Genomic DNA, 20,392 nt, shown 5'->3' with positions numbered 1-20,392 from the left:
GTCTGTGCATCACCTGTGTACCTGCCAAGCACACCATCCCAACCAGATCCATAAAAAGGATTGGACAAAGGGCAGATCCTTGATGCCAGCAGCAAGTCCCCCTGGCCAGTCACTCCCCGTCTCCTTTGGTGGCCTGGGTAGGCTAACAGGGCACTAGAGGAGACCTGGGAGCTTGCCCTGGGTCATGTACAGGGGTCCCTGCAGAATCTCCCTCCTATACTGTCTTCCACATGCACTGGACACCTACTTTCTCCAGAAATTATACAATGTCTTTGCCTCAGTCAGTTTGGGTCACTATAACAAAAATCCCACGGATGACTCAGTGGCTTAAACACCATGCACTTATCTCTCATGGTTCCAGAGGCTGGGAGTCTGAGATAAGGGTGCCAGCATGCTCAGGTTCTCCGTGAGAGGCCTCTTCCTGGCTGTCCTAGTGGCCTTCCCAGGTGCATACACACACACACACACACACACATTTTGTGTCTCTCCCTCTTTTTAGAAGAGCATTAATTCCACTGTGCTCATAAACTAATCTAACCCTAATTTCCCTCCAAAGGCCCCAACTCCAATGACCATCACATTGGGGATTAGGGTTTCAACATATGATTCGGGTGGAAGGCAGGGATGGGGCAGTTTACAAACAGTCCATAGCAACCCATCTTGATCCATTCGAGTTTCCCTCAAAGTACACTAAATATGTAAGACTAATTAGATGGGAGAATGCAGAATAATGAACAAGGAATATTGCTTTTGCTTAAATTATCAAGGGATGGTACTATTTTCACAAACGTCATAGGAAACGGAAGGATGTTAAAACTGGAAGTATATTAGACTTCGGTGTTTACGAATTTATTTTACTTACAGGGCGGAAACTCGCTTATGGTCTCCACAGGTATCTGAAGATGGAAAGGCTCATCCTTTCAAAATCAACTTAGAATCAGAACCACAGGTATGACTTAGAGTGAATGATGTTGACTTTACACCTTCTTTTAAATGATGTGGGTGACTTCCAAGAGGAAGAAGTGACAAATACCAAAAACTGGGATAAGTCACCTGACGAAGCAGCTGTCTGCCTTTATCTCTGAGATTAATTTAGATTACCCATGTTTTCTTACATCAAGAAAACAAAGATAGATGCCTAGGCAAACATCTTGTCAAAAGACAAACATGTTCTAAGCAGGAAAGAATTGCCTATATTTACACACAGTCCACTTCTTTTTTTCATTTTTATGATGGATTTCTGCCAAATGACCAGGAGGTAATCCAAGAAGTTTAAGGTGTTAAAACAAAGCAGAAATGGGGTGGGCAGCCATTTGCAACAAGTATCTCCAATCTGTTATTGGGAACTTCAATCCTTCGAGGTCTTCACCCACATCTCATTTTATATCCTTCTTTAATTCTCAGTTCTGGCATTCTGTAATTAAGTTTACTCTAGGAAAAGTCTTGCATTATGTAATCGTCGCGATAGTCTGCTCATGCAGCTGAATTACAAAGACAAAGGACTTTCCCTTGAGGCAACACTATCTATTGAGCTAAATTCATTTAATAATCTGATGCTTATCTGACCATGTCTTCTCTCAAAGGCCCCAAAAATCTGAAAGTAAACCAACCCTCAATTGTGCTGTATGGAAAATGAAGTTAAGAAAAGGATTTTAGAACCTCTCCTTAGAAGCTCCCCAAATTTAGAGAGACAGCTATATAAACTCAATATCCCTTCTAGAACAAGTGTTCCTGCTAACCTGAGTAGACATTCCAAGATGTAGTTCTCCTAGGCCGATAATGAAAATGAACTGCAGGCACCTTTGTAATTTATGCTTCAGCACTGTTTCCCCTTCAGGATCCTCAAGGATCCTCAACTCTGGCATTTGCCCTGCAGGTTCCCCACTTGTCTCCACCAGCCTCCATTTCCTCTCTGTAACCTACATGCAGAGTAACCCAGGTACATGGATCTCACAGGGTTTCTCAAAGATTTGAGAGAAACAAAGTAAAATTTGAGTAAGAAAAGTCAAATAACTTGGCACATCGAATTGTTCATAGAGATGTTGAGTTCAGTGGGAGCTCTTGTAATTATGGGAACAGGAGCCCCTCCCACCAGGCTGTGATCAGAAGGCGCCTGGCCTATTCGCCACAGCGAGACAGGAAGCTGCCACTGTGGCAGGGCTGCCTCGACACCACGATGCCTTCCTCTTCACGGTCACGAGGGTCATCACAGATTCCTTTAGATTCAAACATGAAAGGAATGAGAGGGTCTAAAGATAAGCTGTGTTTTCTAACATTGCCCAGAACCAATCCTGGAAACCAATTCTCAGCACAGTGCTCTGGCCCACCTCCATCCCACCCCACCCCAAACCCCTGCTGCTGCAGGTAAAAGTGACTGCGCAAGGCGAAGGGGATACCTAGGTCAGATGAGGGTAAGCGAGCAAAAAATGGGTAAGGCAGGCAGTAAGTATGGTGGGAAGAGATCCGAATGCTCCCAGGTGGGTTGGTGAGTAATAACACCACTAATCAATGCTATATTTGATAGAAAAAAAAGACTGAAAGAAGAGAAAATGGAGTTCTTGATGCAGAGCTGACACTCGTAGATAGCCAAGCCCACTGGCTTCTTCCCATCCTATCAATTCATTACTTAGAGGCCACACGTGAGAAAAAGAGATTATGTGGTGCTTTAAAAAAAAAAAAAAGAATGAAAGAAAAGGGAAATTTGAGGCTCAGATAACATGCATTTGCTGACCCCAATCTCATTATCACCAGGACAAACTGGGTAGAATTCTGAATTGCCTCTTCCACATATAGCACACATCCAAAATTGTACTGCATCCTTTTGCAAATTATTTTTCCCTTCAAAATCTCTACTGATTTTTTAAAACCAAGTTCATCCATGTGAGATGCCATGGTAGAGGGCCAATTAGACAAATTTGACCCAACTCCCAAAGCCCCAGTGATCCCTGATCAGGTCACAGCGCCCCCTCTGGAGTGTGGGTGACTGACTCAGCCACTACTGTACTTACTAAGCTGAACTGAATTTTAAACCGTAACCCTAACTTGAAACACTCTGCCCTCTCAACAATCATGGGTTAGCCCAGGTGTCCTGCATTTTGGGGTGTAGACAATACGGACATTTATGATACTACGCACGGGGGAAAGATAGAGAAGGAAGTAGGGTTTTAAAAAGAAAGGTGAAGATTGGGTTAAGGGCTCAGAAGCCAGTCAGATGGAGCCTCTGAACATTCCTTCAGTTTGAGTCACGGGTACTTCTCACCGATACCCTCCCCCAGAGGCCCGTGTGTGAAGGGCTCTGAGATAAGAACCAGTTGGGCTCCTTCCCTAACGGACCAGAGGGTTTCTCCTCCTGACATCCTCAGGCCAGGTTTCTGCGAGATCGGCACTTTGGGACAGACATTCCCTGCACAGCACAACTCACTTCTGTAGCCTCTGCTACCTGAAGTCCCACCGCATACACCAGCACAGAACCCAGTGATAAAGCCAAGCAGTGGGTGCCCCTTGTAGGATGAGACTGGAGAAAGCTAAACTGAGGTTATGTTTCTATTCTTCTTCTTCTTTATTTTTTAATACCCACCCTCACACCCCAAATGAGAACTCTGCAAACTTCTGGACAACAAAGGTGTGTTAGTCTGAGAAACAAATGCCATTGACACATCATGCTTCAAGATGCCACACAGGTGAGCAGGAAAATGCCTTTGAGCAATACACAATGTGGGTTCTTGTTGCTCAGCCCAAGTCAAGCATTTATTGTAAGTTATGTGGCCTTTGCTATTGGAATAAAATACTCTTTTTCATTTTAAAAGTAATATATGTTTGTTGGGGGGAAAACCCACTACTATATATCCTAGATCCAAGCACAACCACAAATAATATATTTTTTATAGTTATTTCCAGTTTTTCCCCCTGTGCATAGGGTTAGGCTTTAGAGACTTTTTCTTACACAATTATAGTGATAATTGATATAAAAATTTAATATATAGGGGTTTTTTTTCATTTTTCTATGCCATTATGAAATAGTTAAATTTTGTTTTTATGAATTTAGACTTGAAACTTTAGAGGTTATTTAGGTTAACCCCAGCCATTGCATAAACACCTTTCATTCAACTCAGAGCCTGGCTCACATTTTTCTATATAAAACATTGTTCTACACTAAAGGCAGGCTAAAAACATTGTTCTAGACTAAAAGCATTCTAGACTAAGGACGTAGACTTCTATGTCATTCTCCAAAGCCTACATTCTTAAACAAAACATTACCCTCATGTTTGTTTACTGTGAGTTGAACAACTCAACATGACGATGTAGCTTTCACGAGGCAGAAGAGGTGCTTTCTCGAAACAAAAATGGCTCTTTTCTAAATGAGAAGAAGGCTGTTTCCACGCCCATAAACAGGGTGGAATCCTTGTCATAGAAGATTTGATAATGAGGATGTACTACATGTACCGTCACGTGGGGTAAGGGTTGGCATTCTTTCTATGTTCACAAAATAACCTTGTTCTCCAGTATTTTGAAAACCGATGGCAGCCTACACAAAGCAAGCTTTCCCAATCCCTATGTCCCCAAATTCTTCCCCAGTGAGAAATGGGAAAAACGTGAAACTTTCTGCAGTAATTTATGATTACTGCAGAAAGTAATCATAGGGTGACTTTATTTTTCATTTGTGGGGTGAGGATGAGGCAGGGGAGGTGAGTGTTCATGGATTTCAGGCATAAAATGTAATCATTTAGTCAGCGTGGCTTGATCAAACGTATGATCCCTTGATATCGTCTTCCCCTTACTCCCCCACCATTTTTCCTTATAATTAATATATGTGTGTATTACACACATGTTGTTGGTTGGCGTTGACAACTGCCTCAGTTCTCAGACTCAGTCTTCACCTCTGACAACTCCTCCAAGTGAGAAACTGAGCGGGGAACTGTCTCTGAGTGCTGTCACTGCTGAGGTCACCCGGGGACTTGGGAGACGGGTGTCAAGAGCTGCTTTCTCCCAATGTCAGCAGATCTCTGCTTTTAGACAGCCCTCGCATCTCATTAACTCAAAACATCATTCCTCAATATAAGCTCCTAACGTTTAACAATAATATTTAAAAATGTAATTAACTGCAATGGTTATTTATTGACTGCCGAAGAGATATGAATCACTTGGATGCTTTTGTCTGGGTAGAATAAACACAAGAGCTGGACTCGATTAACTGCCATTTAAAGTTTTTACCAGTATTTTCCATTACGAATGGTTTTCCACTATAAAATTAAAAGGAAATTAAAGTGGAATAGCAGACTTCCAATTGGTTTGGTCTCTCCATCCTGTTTGACCGCTAACAACGATGTGAGGCGGACAGAAGGTTGCCTCCGTGCAGTTTTACATTTGTTGTTTACCTTTGGCGGACACATTTCATGGTGCTGCTTTTGGAATGACTCTAGCAACCCATGAACTAATGCTTTGCAAAGCCTGAATATGAGGGTTGGAAGCCTGTATTAGAAAAACTTCCTTTTATGATCTGACTAGAAAATAAAGGGAGTGTTTTTTCCTAACAAATTACACATTTGTGACCTTTGCAACATATAACCAAACCTGAAAATGGCAAAGGAAGGCTTGGAGCTGACTAACGTATGTGCTGCTATTTGGATGCACCACTAGAGATTACTAGTGCACAGATCTTTTCAGAAAGTTCCCTCCCTTAAAAGACAATCGCCATCCATGTTTATTGACCAATTTAAGACTAATAAGATAAAATAATGACAGAAATGTTTCCTATAAAGCCATCACATGATGTTAACTAGTTTTCATAAATTCAATTATATTTACCAAAATATTTAGAGTGTACCCTACTTTGTTGTTTTTCCAAAAAAAAAGCTAAGTTCCAAATAGCGTGAGCCCTTCAGTTCTGCCGATTCACTCTGCTAATTAGCCTGAGAGAGTTATAATCCACCAAAACTAAACTAGGCAGTTAAGCAATTAGCCGTCTGTCTTCTTTCATATTGAAAAGAGTAACAAAGGCTTGAATCATGGCCACTATCATTACTTAAAATTATTTCCAGTTCACAATTTCATGCCATAATAATGGCTAATCAAAATGGTTAATCATAAAACACAGCCCTAAAAAAGGGAGATAGTCTCTTTTCTAATTAAAAAAGAAAAAAAAGAAAAAAACACTATCCCACAACTTACTCATCTGTAATGACAAGAAGGAAAAAAATGATATGAATAAGAACATTACAAGATCTTTTTATTTTTTAATAAAACGACTCTTTCTGGTAACATTCCAAACAATCATAAATGTTTGTATTACTTGAAATTTGTGTGGAACACTGGTGACACATTCACAAAAACAAGTGAAGCTGATGTGAACGTGTGAGTGACAATACTGCTGCAAAGACTTATCTTCCTAAGTCTGCCAAACGAAAAGACTTGGAAAGAGAATCAGCTCATGTGGGTTGTAGTGTTCTCTTTTGAAAATAAATGTAGTAACTTATGAAAATAACTGTAATAACTTTATGACATTGTAGATCTACATAAAAATTAGAAAACATGGTTCTGACATTAACATAATAATGTAGAGTTTCAGATCATGCAGACATATTTCAAATTCAGTTTAGGATCCTTTTCCCTGAATAATAAAGTGAAAATCCTTTTGTGAATCACACGCTTTGGCTCTCTCTACATTACTGACTTTAATCTTTCTGGAACTAGAGTAAACATGAAGAGTTCTTAAAACACATAGCAGTGAAATCATCACAATAAAAGCAAAGGAGGTTTTATATCAATGTTATTCCCACTTTCATCAGAAACAAGTCTTTGAATTACTATTTTTTCTAAACTTAAGGTATAACTTAATCCACATTAAGAATTTTGCTTTTTTATTGTGGGTATTAAGAAAAAGCAGGGGGGGGGGTCAATCGGGGGGAAAAGAGACATATGTAAAACTTTAAACAATAAAAAAAGAACTTTTACTTACAAATGCTCACTCCCTTTCTGGCCGTTCTATTCCTTCATTTCCTAAAATGGGGGAAATTTTATTAATATATTAATAGGAGATAAAGCAAATATAAGTTCTACCTTAGAAAATGTTAAGTAGAATAGTTTTTTAAGCTAAAAGTCTCATTTTTAACACAAAATTTCTCTATTCAAATGAGAATTTTCTAAAAGCTATGGATATAGAAGTTAACAAGGGGCAGACAAAAGATATAGTGTTTGAATTCTTTTATAAGATTACAAATAAGGTCGGTTCCTTTGCACCTAAATATCTGGTGGATGAAGACAACACAGGTCAAGTTCACAGAAAATGCAGAAAGGTTTATGCCTGACTCCTCCTTTAACCTCGCATTAACCTTGTATTGGGTAAGAAGCCTTGATTAACCGTCGCGATTGCTGTTGGTTTGCTCATTAACGGCTCTGTTGTGCATTCTGTGGCTCTGTGTATTTTGTCTGCCATGTACAGGAGTTCAAAGCCATTGGTACCTCGCACAACAGAAGGGCCCAGCCTTTTGTTGCAGCAGCAAACATTGATGACAAAAGACAGGTAGTGAGCGCTTCCTATAACTCACCCATTGGGCTCTATTCAACTAGCAATATACAAGATGCGCTCCACGGACAGCTGCGGGGTCTTATTCCTAGTTCACCTCAAAAGTAAGTACCGGCCTCCGCCTCCGGCCACCGCATTCCTCATGGCAATAGCCCGGTTTCTCTTCCTTTCCAACGTCCAGCTCTTGCTGTTTTACTTTCCTGACTTAAAGATAAGCATCTAGTTCTAGACTGTGGTTCCAAGCTGCCGGTCCTGGGACGTTTAGTGAGTCTATGGTTAAAAGGAAGAAACCACTCGGGTTCCATCATCACCCTGCTTAGTCATGTCAATATTTGGTGGTAAATAACCTGCTCTGTACTGTTATTGTTTGTTTAATTTTATCTAAAGTCACAGATTAGTCTTCCACTGAGGGACTGTTTAACCCTTTGTTTTCACAGGATGTGAACTACTTTGAACACAAGCACAATATTCGGCCCAAACCTTTCATAATCCCAGGCCGAAGCAGGTCATAAGCTTTGAGACTGTGAAATTTGGAGTGCATGCTTCTTTAATGAATCTTTACTAATCTCCCAGAAAAGTAACTTGTGAGGCGTTTGGAGTGACTATTTTTTTTCCACTTTGAAGCTTATTTCAAAAGCAAAGGAAGCAAGCTCAGCAGAGTAGAGAGCCAACTGACCTCCTCCATTTCCAAGAGTAAACACTGACAAGATTACAGAGCTTCAAATGCTCTGCCATCACCACGTATATTTATAACTAATACCCCCGGCATCCCATCAGGACTCACTGACCTCTGAGGCAGGCAGATGTCCCGATCCCAGCTCGGGAAGGCCCAGCCACCAGGAACAAGAGTGGAAACCAGCTCTCCCATCAGGAGTTAAGGAAGCAGCGGGGGGCGGGGGTGGGGGCACAGGTGGGGACACTGGTAGCTGCCTCTGTTCGACCCTTATCATCCCCACCTCAGCACCTGCTCCCCACACACCATCAGAGCAGCTGAGCAACCCACACCTTCCAGCACTTACATAAACATCAATTTGCATTCCTATGGATACTTGCAAAGGAAGAGGGGATTGAAAAGGAACTTTTCCACCTGGAGGAAAATAAGTAATAATGACAGAGTTGGGAGGGAGGGGTGTAGATTGGTTACCCTCGTGGAAAACTGTGTTCACGCTGGGATAATGAGGAAGCTTCAGAGCTGACTGTCAGTCAGGGAGAGACCATCTTCAGGTGATCCTTCAAGTATCTTCCCTGGGAAGTGAACGCCAACCCCCAAGGGAAGGGATGAGCTTTGCCCTGTCTTAAGCACATCAAGAAATGGTGACTTCAGGAAACCTCAAACCCATTCCTCTGGCCTCAGCTACATCAGTCAGCCCCGAGGAAGGATGTTGACGGTCAGGCCGCATGGATCCTAGCCAGTTAGGATCATTGGCTGATGATCTATATCAGGTTTCCCAAACTAGTGAGCTACAGGGGGATTCATTCACAAGTAGTGCTTTATTTAACCCTCTGATTATTTAAATGAATTTAGTTAAGTGCCTTTAAGATGGAACAGCTACTCTCTAGTTGCCCAAATATATGTGCATCACTCCCAAGTATATGATTCCTGGCCTGTTTTCCTATAGATGCGACCCTCCTGGCCTTTGGAGACACCTGAGGTTATGGTGCCAGCTTTGGATGGTCAGTCATCACTTATATGCGATGCACATGTGCAGGCCTTTTCAGATGCTAGAGTCAGGAGCAGAGGATACCTCAAAATAAGCCAGGCACTTCTGTGATATCACTTAGAAAGAGCAGGAGGAAGATGTCTACAAAATACGTCTTCCCTCACTAGAATGAAAACGCATGACTACATCCACCACCTACAAATGCAGCTGGCACAAAGTGCATCCCCAGTAAATGTCATCAGATAAAGGAACACAACTCAAAGATTGCCTGATATTTCCTGAGTGGCAAGAAGAGCAAGGAGCTGTGATCCCTCCCTCACACCGTCTACTCTGCACAGTCCTTTTTCACTTCTGTTTGTCCCCTTGTTCCCATTCCACTTTCTTCTGCACCTTTTTCCTATTTCACCACATTCAACAGCTTCCCAACCCCAGTCCTGATTATATATAACAACATTCAATTAAATGTTAAAATGCTATTTTACTATTGAATAAATATATATACATCCTCCTAAAGAAAACAGTTAACCTAATACATCTGTGTTCTTTGAGGTTAGCATACCTTAAATTCACTACCATGGGCTATAAGACTTCAAGAGGCTTGAATAAAATGATACATTAGAGTAAAACATATTTTGCCTTTGCTAAAAACCAATAACATTTAATTTTATAAAATTTCAGGGCAAGTCAGAGAGATTTAGGTATGTGATTGCCTTTTATACAGGCTAGGGTGAAAGTAGGTTTACAGTTGTAAGCACATGAAACACAGCTTATTCTTCTATTATTATTTATTAATTATTGTATTATTTTCCATGTGAACCACTGTAAACCTACTTTTGCCCAACCCTATATTTTCATTTTAACTCAGATATGGTGATAATAACAAGCCATTCATAATTGTGTCATCGTAAGAAGCCTTTCAATATACCTGAATTGGGAAGAGGGGAGAGGAGAAACAGGGATGAGACTTGCTTAAAAACAAGTACCAATACACAAATCATAAAGAACTGTAAAAACGCCTCTCTCTGCTCTCCTTCCTTGCTCCCTCACTGTTGCTCTACCTTCTGAATTTCTTGTTCTGGACAAATGATTCTTCATCAAGGTGGAATTTTGAGTGGCCACATACCAAGCTATAAGGACACCATAATGACCAACTTTTTCATCAGAAGTAAGTTGGAGATGCCAAATTGTTGATATGTTAATCTCTAGGGCAATGGTTTCCAACACGTGCTCCACAAGACCCACGCAAAGAATTTATAAAATATGCCACACCTGACCCTTTAGTCAGGGGCACTGACCTCTTTTCCTTTAGATTGTCAAATAGAAAATTGACAACAGCCAACACAACAATAGCCATCTTATATGAATGAATAAAAATTATACCTTTTTTCTAAATTGGGCAAGAAATATCTATATTTTGGTGCACTGTAGAATTTGAGTAATTAGTTTATGTGTGCCATGAGATGAAAAAGGTTGAAAATTGCTGCCCTAAGGTCTTACTACTAGTTATGGATCTTTTCATTATTTCATCATTATTGAAGCACATTAAAAAGCCAGTATTTCTCTGTGCAAACATGTAAATTTTTAAAGCCAAAACTATCACTTAAAAATATATACAAGGGCCCTAACCGGGTTAGCTCAGTGGATAGAGCGTCAGCCTGCAGACTGAAGAGTCCCAGGTTCGATTCCAGTCAAGGGCATGTACCTTGGTTGTGGGCACATCCCCAGTGGGGGGTATGCAGGAGGCAGCTGATCAATGTTTCTCATCGATGTGTCTAACTCTCTATCCCTCTCTCCCTTCCTCTCTGTAAAAATTCAATAATATATATATATGATATTTTACAGATCCAAATGATAAAATGCAATCCTGTATATCCCAAAAACTCCTGTACATATGCCAGAGAAATCAGTTCTCTCTCTCTCTCTCTCTCGATCTACCCAGGAGTGAAGTAACTGGGTGGATCAGCACTTTTCTAGGTGGTCTTGCCAAGTCAGTAAGTCAACGTCAAGAAATCTCATTAGCACCTACCTTTCCAAGTCACAGGAATAGGTCATGGTGATGACCTATGATGATATTTACAGTGATTGGAATCCATGAAAACTTCTTTTAAAGATATTTTTATTGATTTTTAGAGAAAGAGGAAAAGAGAGAGAGAGAGAGAAAAACATTGATATAAGAGCAAGACATCAATGGACCACCTCCTACATACCCATTGAGCCCGAAACCCAATCATGCACCCTAAATTTAACCGGCCACCTTTTGGTTCATGGGACAACCAACCAAGTGAGCCACACCAGGAAAAAAAAACATTTTTTTAAAGCATCAGGTTAAAGATTTTTTTAAATGGTCCCAAAATGTATAAGAAAACTAATTCTAGTTTGCTTAGAGTTTATTTCCTATCTATTCAATAGACAGGGGGCCCTAAATAGAATGATTAGGAAATAGAATACAACCTTTGTTAAATAAAGTTATATACACAAACATGCCCGTATAAAGAACACTAACAACGGAAAGGGATTACTAATTACAAGTATAAGAAAGGGGAGTATCTGTAAATTCTGAATTGATCCTACTTCATCCACTAGCATGATGCCTGGCCCACAGTAAGATCAGAGTAGTTACAATGCTTGTTGAAAAGGTTCACTACGTTAAGCCCAAGTCTCCCAAGGTTTAACTGGAGTGTTTCAAATCCCAGTTACAATTTAATAAGCTTCACTTAGATCAAATCAGTAGGATCCTGACTAAACTGCATTTAGACTGAAATTTCCCTTCTATTCTTTTACCCGCCCAAGTCACTTTCAGGAGCCAGTGTAGCCTTGAGCCTACGGAAACAGTGAATAAGGCACTTGACATTTTGGTTTGTGATCGACCAACTCACAGACTGAGTTTTAAACAGATTCTCAAGCCAAGGAGTGAAGGAGCAAGTCCCTATTTGCCTGCCTCATCTGGGCTGTGTAGGTGGTTGAATTGGATAACACAAAACACACACACACACACTCTCTCTCTCTCTCTCTCTCTCTCTCTCTCTCTCTCTCACACACACACACACACACACACACACACACACACACACACAACACACACTCAAAACACACACACAAAAAAACAAAAACACACACACACACAAAAAACACACAACTTTTAATCCATTTAGTGGCATGGGTTGTCCGGACTAATCAGTCAACAGCATCGATGCCCAAATCCTTTTGGTTTGTGTTCTCTGTGTGAGCTGAGGTTAGCGTGAGTAGCCCTAGAGAGTAAATGCAGAGATGGCTCATACTTGAGCCCTAAGAGAACACTGACGCTAAGATGAACACACCATATGAATCGTTTTCTGTCTTGAGTTTGCAGCAACACTAACCTGCAGGCATGACAGAGGTTACATTAATACTAATATTTCCTTTGGCTTTGTCTTAAATGACTGTGCTTCTAAAAAATCTCAGTATGTTTCATTTTCATATCATGCATTTCTCGTGTTGCATGTAAAAAGCACGGAGAAACCTGACATTTTAGTCCTTGGCATGTCGGTTATGACCAGCCTCCCATCTCGCTTCATAGAGAACATGAGCTCTCTCCCCAGCTGTCCTGAAAATTGCATGACTGGCCATTCTGGTGTTTTAATAACAAGTCCCTTCTTCTCTGTAAAGAAAATGATAAGTATGCATGAATATATGTGTGTTTTCAAAAGTTTGCATGAAATAGCGATGTATAAAAGAAATATACCTTAGCCCTAGGGAGCCTCTGAAGAGTCCAAGATTACCTTATTTGCTCTCTAATCATTAATTTCAAGGTGACAAGCATTTGTTGGCTGTTCTAGAACCTGTATTCAATCACTGAACAGTTTTTAAAAGCATATTCCTCACAAAATTAAAGAGTGAAATAGAAAAAGTTAAAATAGTCCAAATAAAATGTTTACAACATAGCCTTAAAACATACTTTTTATCACATAACCTACATGTTTCTGTGATTCAATTAAACTCAACTGCATTTCTGAAACGTACTTATTTTGAAATGTCTAGCCTAAATATTTAATTGGACCTTCGTGTGGCATATTCAGTTACCATTTGTATGGACCACTCATTAACCTTTTAATTTTAAATATTGTACCTCAGAAATGTAAAAGGGTGCCCAGCCAATGTAATTTCCCTGCACCATTTGTCTGTGATATTATCAAGTTTAAAATGATCTGGCCTATGTTTAAAAAGTGAGTATGGTCGCATCTTCTCCACTTTATATATACAACTTGTTTATGTGTGACCTTCAACTTGCACATCGCCTGGTTGAACAGAGCCAAAAAATGCGCTATCACCTCTACCTTTTAATTTTGTGCAACTTTTTTTCCACCATGATTTTTTTAAATGTCCTTTCTAGTTAAAGTAAATCGTAGCCAGAAATCAACACTTTTTTTTAATTTGATTTAATTCACTTCTCACTTTTTGTCTTCAAAGCCTGTTAACCTCTCTGTCCTTGTTCTCTGTGTTCTCCTGTCTGGTTTTCCTGTCATGTGTCCCCTCTGTGTAACGTGGTCATTAACACAGTGGATGCAGCACTCCGTCTGGTATTGATGGTAGCAGCGGACGTAGCACCCCCTCTTCCATCAGCACTGTTAGTACCATTTGCCCAGGTGACTTGAAAGTGGCTGCTAAGATGGCCCCTAACATTCCTTTGGAAATGGAACTGCCCGGTGTGAAGATTGTACATGCTCAGTTTAACACTCCTATGCAGTTGTACTCAGATGACAATATTATGGAAACACTGCAGGGTCAGGTTTCCACAGCGCTAGGGGAAGCACCCTCCATGAGGTAATATGAGACTTTTTGAACCATGGGCATACTAACTAAACACTTGGGCAATGCCAGCTTTCTGGGTGTCTTTTAACACTGTCTTATGGGAAGAAAGCTATGTGAAAAGCTTTAAGGGAGAGATACTAAGGGTTTATTGCAAATACCTAGCTCTAACGATAACAGTGATTTGAAGAATTAAGTAGAATTGTATGCGATCGATCGTAATAAGCTAAAATCATGGAAGGGCCAAATGTATATGTGTTTGGAAAAGCTACAGTGTACTTTACAAGTTATGGTACAACACCTTTCAAAGGTGATTAACAATCTAGCAAAGTCTATGTTTCTCCTTGGAGGGTCAAAAATTGGGAAGGGCTGAGAGGTCCGGAGAAGTTTTAAAAAAGATGATACTTCTCCCTTCCAATGGCATCATGTGGAGAGGTCAGAACTTTCCATTTAAAATTTCTGCCATGAATAAGGGTTTATAAGTGAATATCTTAAGCTGTTAATGTAGATATTTGACTTCCAATTGTCTCTATTTTGATTAATTTTTTCTTTATTAAAAACATTTGTTTAAAGTACTTTTGCCATCAATTTTTTTCAATTAAAAATTTATTATAAGGAAAATCTTATTATTTTTTAATGTTACAGAACCACTTTTTATAAATTAAAATAGTATAATTCTTAAGAGTGCTATGTAGCAATATGCCAAAGCTATTTCTTGGGATGAATACAATAAGGTAATAAAGCACAATGTATCTCAAAGCCAATTTGCAAGGAAATTCAGATATAAGATAATTGTTTTCACAAATGATATAGGTAATCAAATTATGGATAGTAATTACCCTTTCTAGACAATGTCATTAGTGACATTAGCTAATAAAGCATTTAATCATGACGTAGTTTTATTGTGGCATTTTTTTATTGTTCATCATGAATATGTTTGTAAGAAGTTTATTAAAATAAAGCTCCCAGTGTTGTTGTAAATGAATTTTAATGCAGCTATTTAGGAAACGTAGTGAAATCAATATAACTCACATATACGTGAAAGCTACATTAGGTACTTTCAACCACTGGCAGTATGAATTCCTTCAATTTGCAAACAAAATTATACCTTTGTTGTTTTCAGGAGTTAACAAAGCAAATTAATCCTAAAAGCAAAATTAAACCACATACTTTTGATTTAGCATCAGAAATGAATCTGAATTTAAGGACAATTTTATGACTGAGAATAAGCAAACTGGGCTCACTCCTGCACTTCCTATCATGTGTGTGTTGTCTGTATTTTTCTGAGAAAAAGTTTATCTTGTTCCTACTTGAAATGATCTACTCATCAGACACAAGTCTGTTTTTAAATTACCATTTCCTAACAATCACCTCTTCGTGGCCCTCTGTGGTATTTGGCCAAACGGAGACGTGCCGATGTGAGCCTGAGGTTAACGAATGACATGTTTAAGGCGGCCACAATAGGTGAACAAACGCCATTTGGGAACTGTAACAGAGATGAACCTGAAAATCCTGAATCTCCGCTCAGGAGCTACTGCAGGGGTAGCGATGACTGACTGGTGTCTTGTGGCTTGGCGCCCGCCGGCTCCTCGCACGCCCCTGACGCTGCCTCGCCTGCCGTGTCGTTTCAGTGAGCCCACGGCCCCGGTGCCCCCGCAGTCGGACGTGTACCGGATGCTCCACAACAGTCAGGATGAGCCTTCCCGGCCCCGCCAGTCGGGCTCCTTCCGGGTGCTCCAGGAGCTGGTGAACGACGGTGAGTGGCTGGGACGCCTGCGGACAGTTATTGGCAGGGCCTGTTGGCAGGCGAGGGGGAGGGGAGGACAGCAAACAGGCTGGGAGTGGAGGTCTAAATATGGATTTTATGCGGGAATCAAATGAGTCTTGGCCCAGAGGATGCGGGCAGTGCCTGGATTAGGAGAGACGCTCCCAGGCCGTGTCACTTGGTGAAAAGGCACCCAACGCCAATTCCATCCACAGTGCTCAAGGGCTGGCTGAGCTGCCACATTTTAAACAGAGTTTTAAGTGGACGCTGCAAAATTTCTCAGCCTTGCATACTCCAGAGTGTCATCATCCAAACCTAAAATAACAATGTGACGAGTCCGTAGTGTGTTCCCACTTCTGTACTGGGCACTTTGCCCACGTGGTCATTTCACCCTCACGGTGACTGCGAGGGAGGAGCTACTGCTTTCCCTGGTTAACGAATGAGAAACGGGGGCACAGAGAGGGTGGGTTTGTTCAAAGTCACACAGCCAGTGAGCAGCAGAGCTGGGTCTGCAGCCGACTCCCGCTGTCTTCAGGGCTCACACCCTTACCAATATTTTCCCACCTCCAAAAGATAGGTACTGTCCTTTCCAAGTCGCACAAAAATGCATAATGCCCCCTTAGGATGGCTGTTCTCAAAAATAAAGGGACAATAACAAGTATCGTGAGGATGTGGAGACATGAGGACCCTTGTGCATGGCCGATGGTCCCGCCAGTGCATGAAAAATTAAACATAGCGTCACCTCATGACCCAGCAATCCCACTCCTAAGTATACACTCAAGAGAGTTAAGGCAAGGACTCAAACAGATACTGGTACACCAAGGCTCCTAGCAGCGTTATTCACAAAAGCCAAATGATGGAAATAATCCAAATGTCTATTGATGAAGAATAAATAAAATGTGGTATATGCATACGATGGGATATTATTCAGCCTTAAAAAGGAATGAAATTCTGGCATGCCGCAATATGGATGAACCTTTAAAACACCCTAAATGAAGTAAGCTCGACACAAAAGGACAAATATTGTATGATTGTACGTATGTGAGTATAAGGTACCTAGAACAGACAAGTCATGGAGACAGAAAGTACAACAGAGGTTACCGTGGTCTGGGAGGTAATACTGCTTCATGGGTAAAGAGTTTCTGTTTGAGAGGATAAAAAATAATTCTAAAAATGGATATAGGCAACAATGTTATAACATTGTGAATGCACTCAATGCCACTGAAGTACACCCTCACAACATTAAGATGGGCAATTTTATATTACGTGTATTTTACCACGATGAAAAAGAATGCAAAATCTCTGCCCCTCTGAGCATTTTGTAACAGCTTCCTTCCACAACAAAAACTGCCACTGACTGTTCCGCAAGGCCCGTCCTTCGGCGCAAGGCATGTTTGAGCCAACCCCACTCCTTCGGACAGGAGGCGGCGGGCAACTTAGGAATTCCCTCGGGTAAAGTGCGCGCCTTAAAATAGAAGCCAAGTACACACTGCAGCCAGCTGTGCCTTTGCCATAAAAGGCGACACTTTGCTTTTCAGATGACCGTCCCTCCGGCACTCGGAGTGTGAGAGCTCCGGTTACGAAAGCCCACGGCGGCGGGGGCAGCGCACAGAGGATGCCGCTCTGCGACAAGTGCGGGAGTGGCATTGTGTGAGTTTCACTGTTAACCCAGGGTCCCTGTCAACCTTGGTGGCAGCTCCCTGTTTCTGTCCATTGGCCTGAAATATAGCATCCACCACACATATCTCATTTGACCAGAATTCCTTAGATGTACCCTCACATGGGCGCATAATGTGAGTCCGCAAATCTTGACTTACCATTTCAGATGATTCTCATGAAAAGAAAAATTGCCCAGAGTATATTTAAAAAACCATTTCCAAGAATCAAAACTTCCCTTCAAAGAGGTCTCCCCACCCTCCTTTGTTAAGGTACCAACTTTGAGGTTTTCCTTTTCAGGGAAACACACACGGCGGCCACCGGGTTGTTCTTTACAACACATTCTCTTTCCCCCCTTTTCTCAAAGTGGCACAAATATTCAAACACGATTTTGAAAAATAGAGTCCCAGCTTCCATGTCAAGGGCCTTTGTGCTTGAACGCCCACACTTGCTAGTTCACATCTTCACGTGAACCAGGTCATCTCCATCTCTCCACCAAATGCCCCACGGCCATTTCTCCCTTTCGGGCTGTTCTGCTGCAGTAGCCACCACGCGTCCGAGTGTCCAGGGGCCATCCCAGGAGGCAAGGCGGTGGGAGGTAAAACTGGTTAGAGCAGAGGGGTTGGGAGGAGCCTGTTACGAAAGCCCAAGTGGTTGAGCATCAACCTATGAACCAGAAGGTCACGGTTCGATTCCCGGTCGGGGCACAGGCCCGGGTTGTGGGCTCCATCCCCAATGTGAGGCATGCAGGAGGCAGCCAATCAATGATTCTTTCTCATCATTGATGTTTCTAGCTCGCTCTTCCTCTCTGAAATCAATAAAAATGTATTTTTTAAAAAGAGGGCGGGGGAAGCAGGCAAGACAGGAAGCTCAGGAGTAGAGAGGACCTGAGCAGGGCAGCTGGTCACGTTAGCAAAAGCAATTACTGCTCCTAAAGGGCAGCAAACTGTGTGACAATAGAAGCAAGGCCATCTCCGCCCTGTGGTCCGTCTTTTCTGTGCTGCACAGAGCAGAGGCTGGGCCCCGCCACGGACAGCCGTGACACGTGGTGCCTCCGTGTGGCTACTGCCGCAGAACAGAACCGGTGGGAGAAGTGACCGTGGGGCCGTGACAGGGACTTTCAGTTGTGTCCAGTGGTCGGCAAACTGCGACTTGCAAGCCACATGCGGCTCTTTGGCCCCTTGAGTGTGTCTCTTCCTAAGCCTTAGGAGTACCCTAATTAAGTTAATAACAATGTACCTACCTATATAGGTTAAGTTTAAAAAATGTGTCTCTCAAAAGAAATTTCCATCGTGGTGCTGTTGATATTTGGCTCTGTTGACTAGTGAGTTTGCCGACCACTAACTAGTGTAGGCAACCACCTCGGCCAAGGTCAGAATCCTCTGCAGAATCACGCCTCCCTCTTTCAGAGACACAGCGGGGAGGGATGCTAGAGGAACAACCTATAATTGTTATGGCAACGACTTGTTTGCAAATCTGAAAAGCAGTCATCTCAGAGGGAGATGCATGATGGGGTGTCCTGGCCGCCCTGCATCCCCCTGACACTTACATCTGAGCTGCCTCTGGGCCCTGCGTACTGCTGGGGGCGCTGGTGTCTGATGCGGCTCAGACCCTCCTGCCCCTCCCCCCCTTCCCTGTCACCTGGGAGCCAGGGTTCGCTTCTGCGGTTCTAACTCCCCACCTCTCCTCCCCAGTGGGGCCGTGGTGAAGGCGCGGGACAAGTACCGGCACCCCGAGTGCTTCGTGTGTGCCGACTGCAACCTCAACCTCAAACAGAAGGGCTACTTCTTCGTGGAGGGCGAGCTGTACTGCGAAACCCACGCCCGAGCGCGCACGAGGCCCCCCGAGGGCTACGACACGGTCACGCTGTATCCCAAGGCCTAAGCACCCCGCGGGCCGAGCAGCACGCGCACGCAGTTACACGGGACGACGGTCATGACTTTGGGCAGATGTCCAGCAAACTGCTGGGCCCAAAACTAAAACCCCGGCTTCAGATGCTTATGTTACAGCGTGCGGAGGAGGGGGAGGGAGGCCCGCGCCGGCTGCAGCGCAGACCTGCCCGCCGCTGTGGCGCACGCAGTTACACGGGACGACGGTCATGACTGTGGGCAGATGTCGAGCAAACTGCTGAGCCCAAAACTAAAACCCTGGCTTCAGATGCTTACGTTACAGCGTGAGGAGGAGGGGGAGGGAGGCCCGCGCCGCCTGCAGCGCAGACTTGCCCGCCGCTGTGTTTGCAGCTCTCTCTCGCGCGCTCTCTCTCTCTCTCTCTCTCTCTCTCTCTCCTCTCTCTCGGGGGTTAGCAATAACTTCAGGACATGTACACCGAGCATTTTTTTTGTATGTCAAACTCCACAATTTAAATTTCTATGATGACCCTCAAACAGTAAACATCAAGCTATTGGGGAAGTCTAATTGTCGTTCCTTACCAAGCTGGCTTTGCAGTTGTAGTGAGTACCGAGTGATGATCTGTATTCTAACACAGCCCGCAGTTGTCTGTTACCTGCTCCAACCATTAAAGTGCATGTCGGGGAGCGAGTCCCTGGTCTCTCTAGTGTCCTATGCGGCCATCACACCACTGGGTGCGCGTACATAACAACCACGTGAAACATTGGACGTGTGCCTAGTGAGGAGGCGCTCCATGAATGCAGCGGAATCAACATTCGGTGAGAGGGCCCCATCCTACGTGCAACTCGGCTGCTTTAAGAAAATGTGGCTTCTTCGGTGTTTATTACTCTTTCTTAGGAGCCCCTGATTTCTGCTGACAGGGGGGGCATTTACATTTGCTAGTGAAAGGGAATGCCGTCACTTTCGGATTAAACCAGTTTCTTTGGCTTTGAACTAGTCTCTTTCATTTCAAATGTCTCTTTCACATCGATATTCAGTCAAATTCAAAGTTCAGGCTCCATGGAGGCTGCTGCTTAGAGCTCAAAGGTTGCTCACCACCTCCTCCTCCTTCCCAAGAGGAGAGGGGGGGGGAGGGGAGGGCTGAGAAAGAGAGGG

At 42.7% G+C, this 20,392-nt stretch overlaps 1 protein-coding gene across 4 annotated transcripts in view; it reads left to right on the top strand.

The window, feature by feature from the left end:
- Positions 1–19,455, top strand: part of PDLIM3 (PDZ and LIM domain 3) — a 29,255-nt gene extending 9,800 nt beyond the window's left edge. Inside the window, exons 3-8 of one of the 4 annotated variants that reach the window (XM_015569776.1) lie at positions 865–949; positions 7,439–7,626; positions 13,720–13,983; positions 15,600–15,724; positions 17,272–17,383; positions 19,084–19,455. In XM_015569776.1, the coding sequence (XP_015425262.1) occupies positions 865–949; positions 7,439–7,626; positions 13,720–13,983; positions 15,600–15,724; positions 17,272–17,383; positions 19,084–19,273 (964 nt within the window). In that variant the 3' untranslated portion in view covers positions 19,274–19,455. Of the gene's footprint in view, positions 1–864; positions 950–7,438; positions 7,627–7,959; positions 8,028–13,719; positions 13,984–15,599; positions 15,725–17,271; positions 17,384–19,083 lie in introns of all 4 variants that reach the window. The other 3 variants (XM_015569777.1, XM_015569779.1, XM_015569778.1) reach the window with 3 other exon arrangements.
- The last annotated feature ends 937 nt before the right edge of the window (positions 19,456–20,392 follow it).

The sequence above is a fragment of the Myotis davidii genome, unplaced genomic scaffold (genome assembly GCF_000327345.1).
Source record: "Myotis davidii unplaced genomic scaffold, ASM32734v1 scaffold184, whole genome shotgun sequence".
Classification (NCBI taxonomy): Eukaryota; Metazoa; Chordata; class Mammalia; order Chiroptera; family Vespertilionidae; genus Myotis; species Myotis davidii.
The sequence above is the reverse complement of the archived record's forward strand: the minus strand, read 5'-3'. Positions and strand labels throughout refer to the sequence as shown.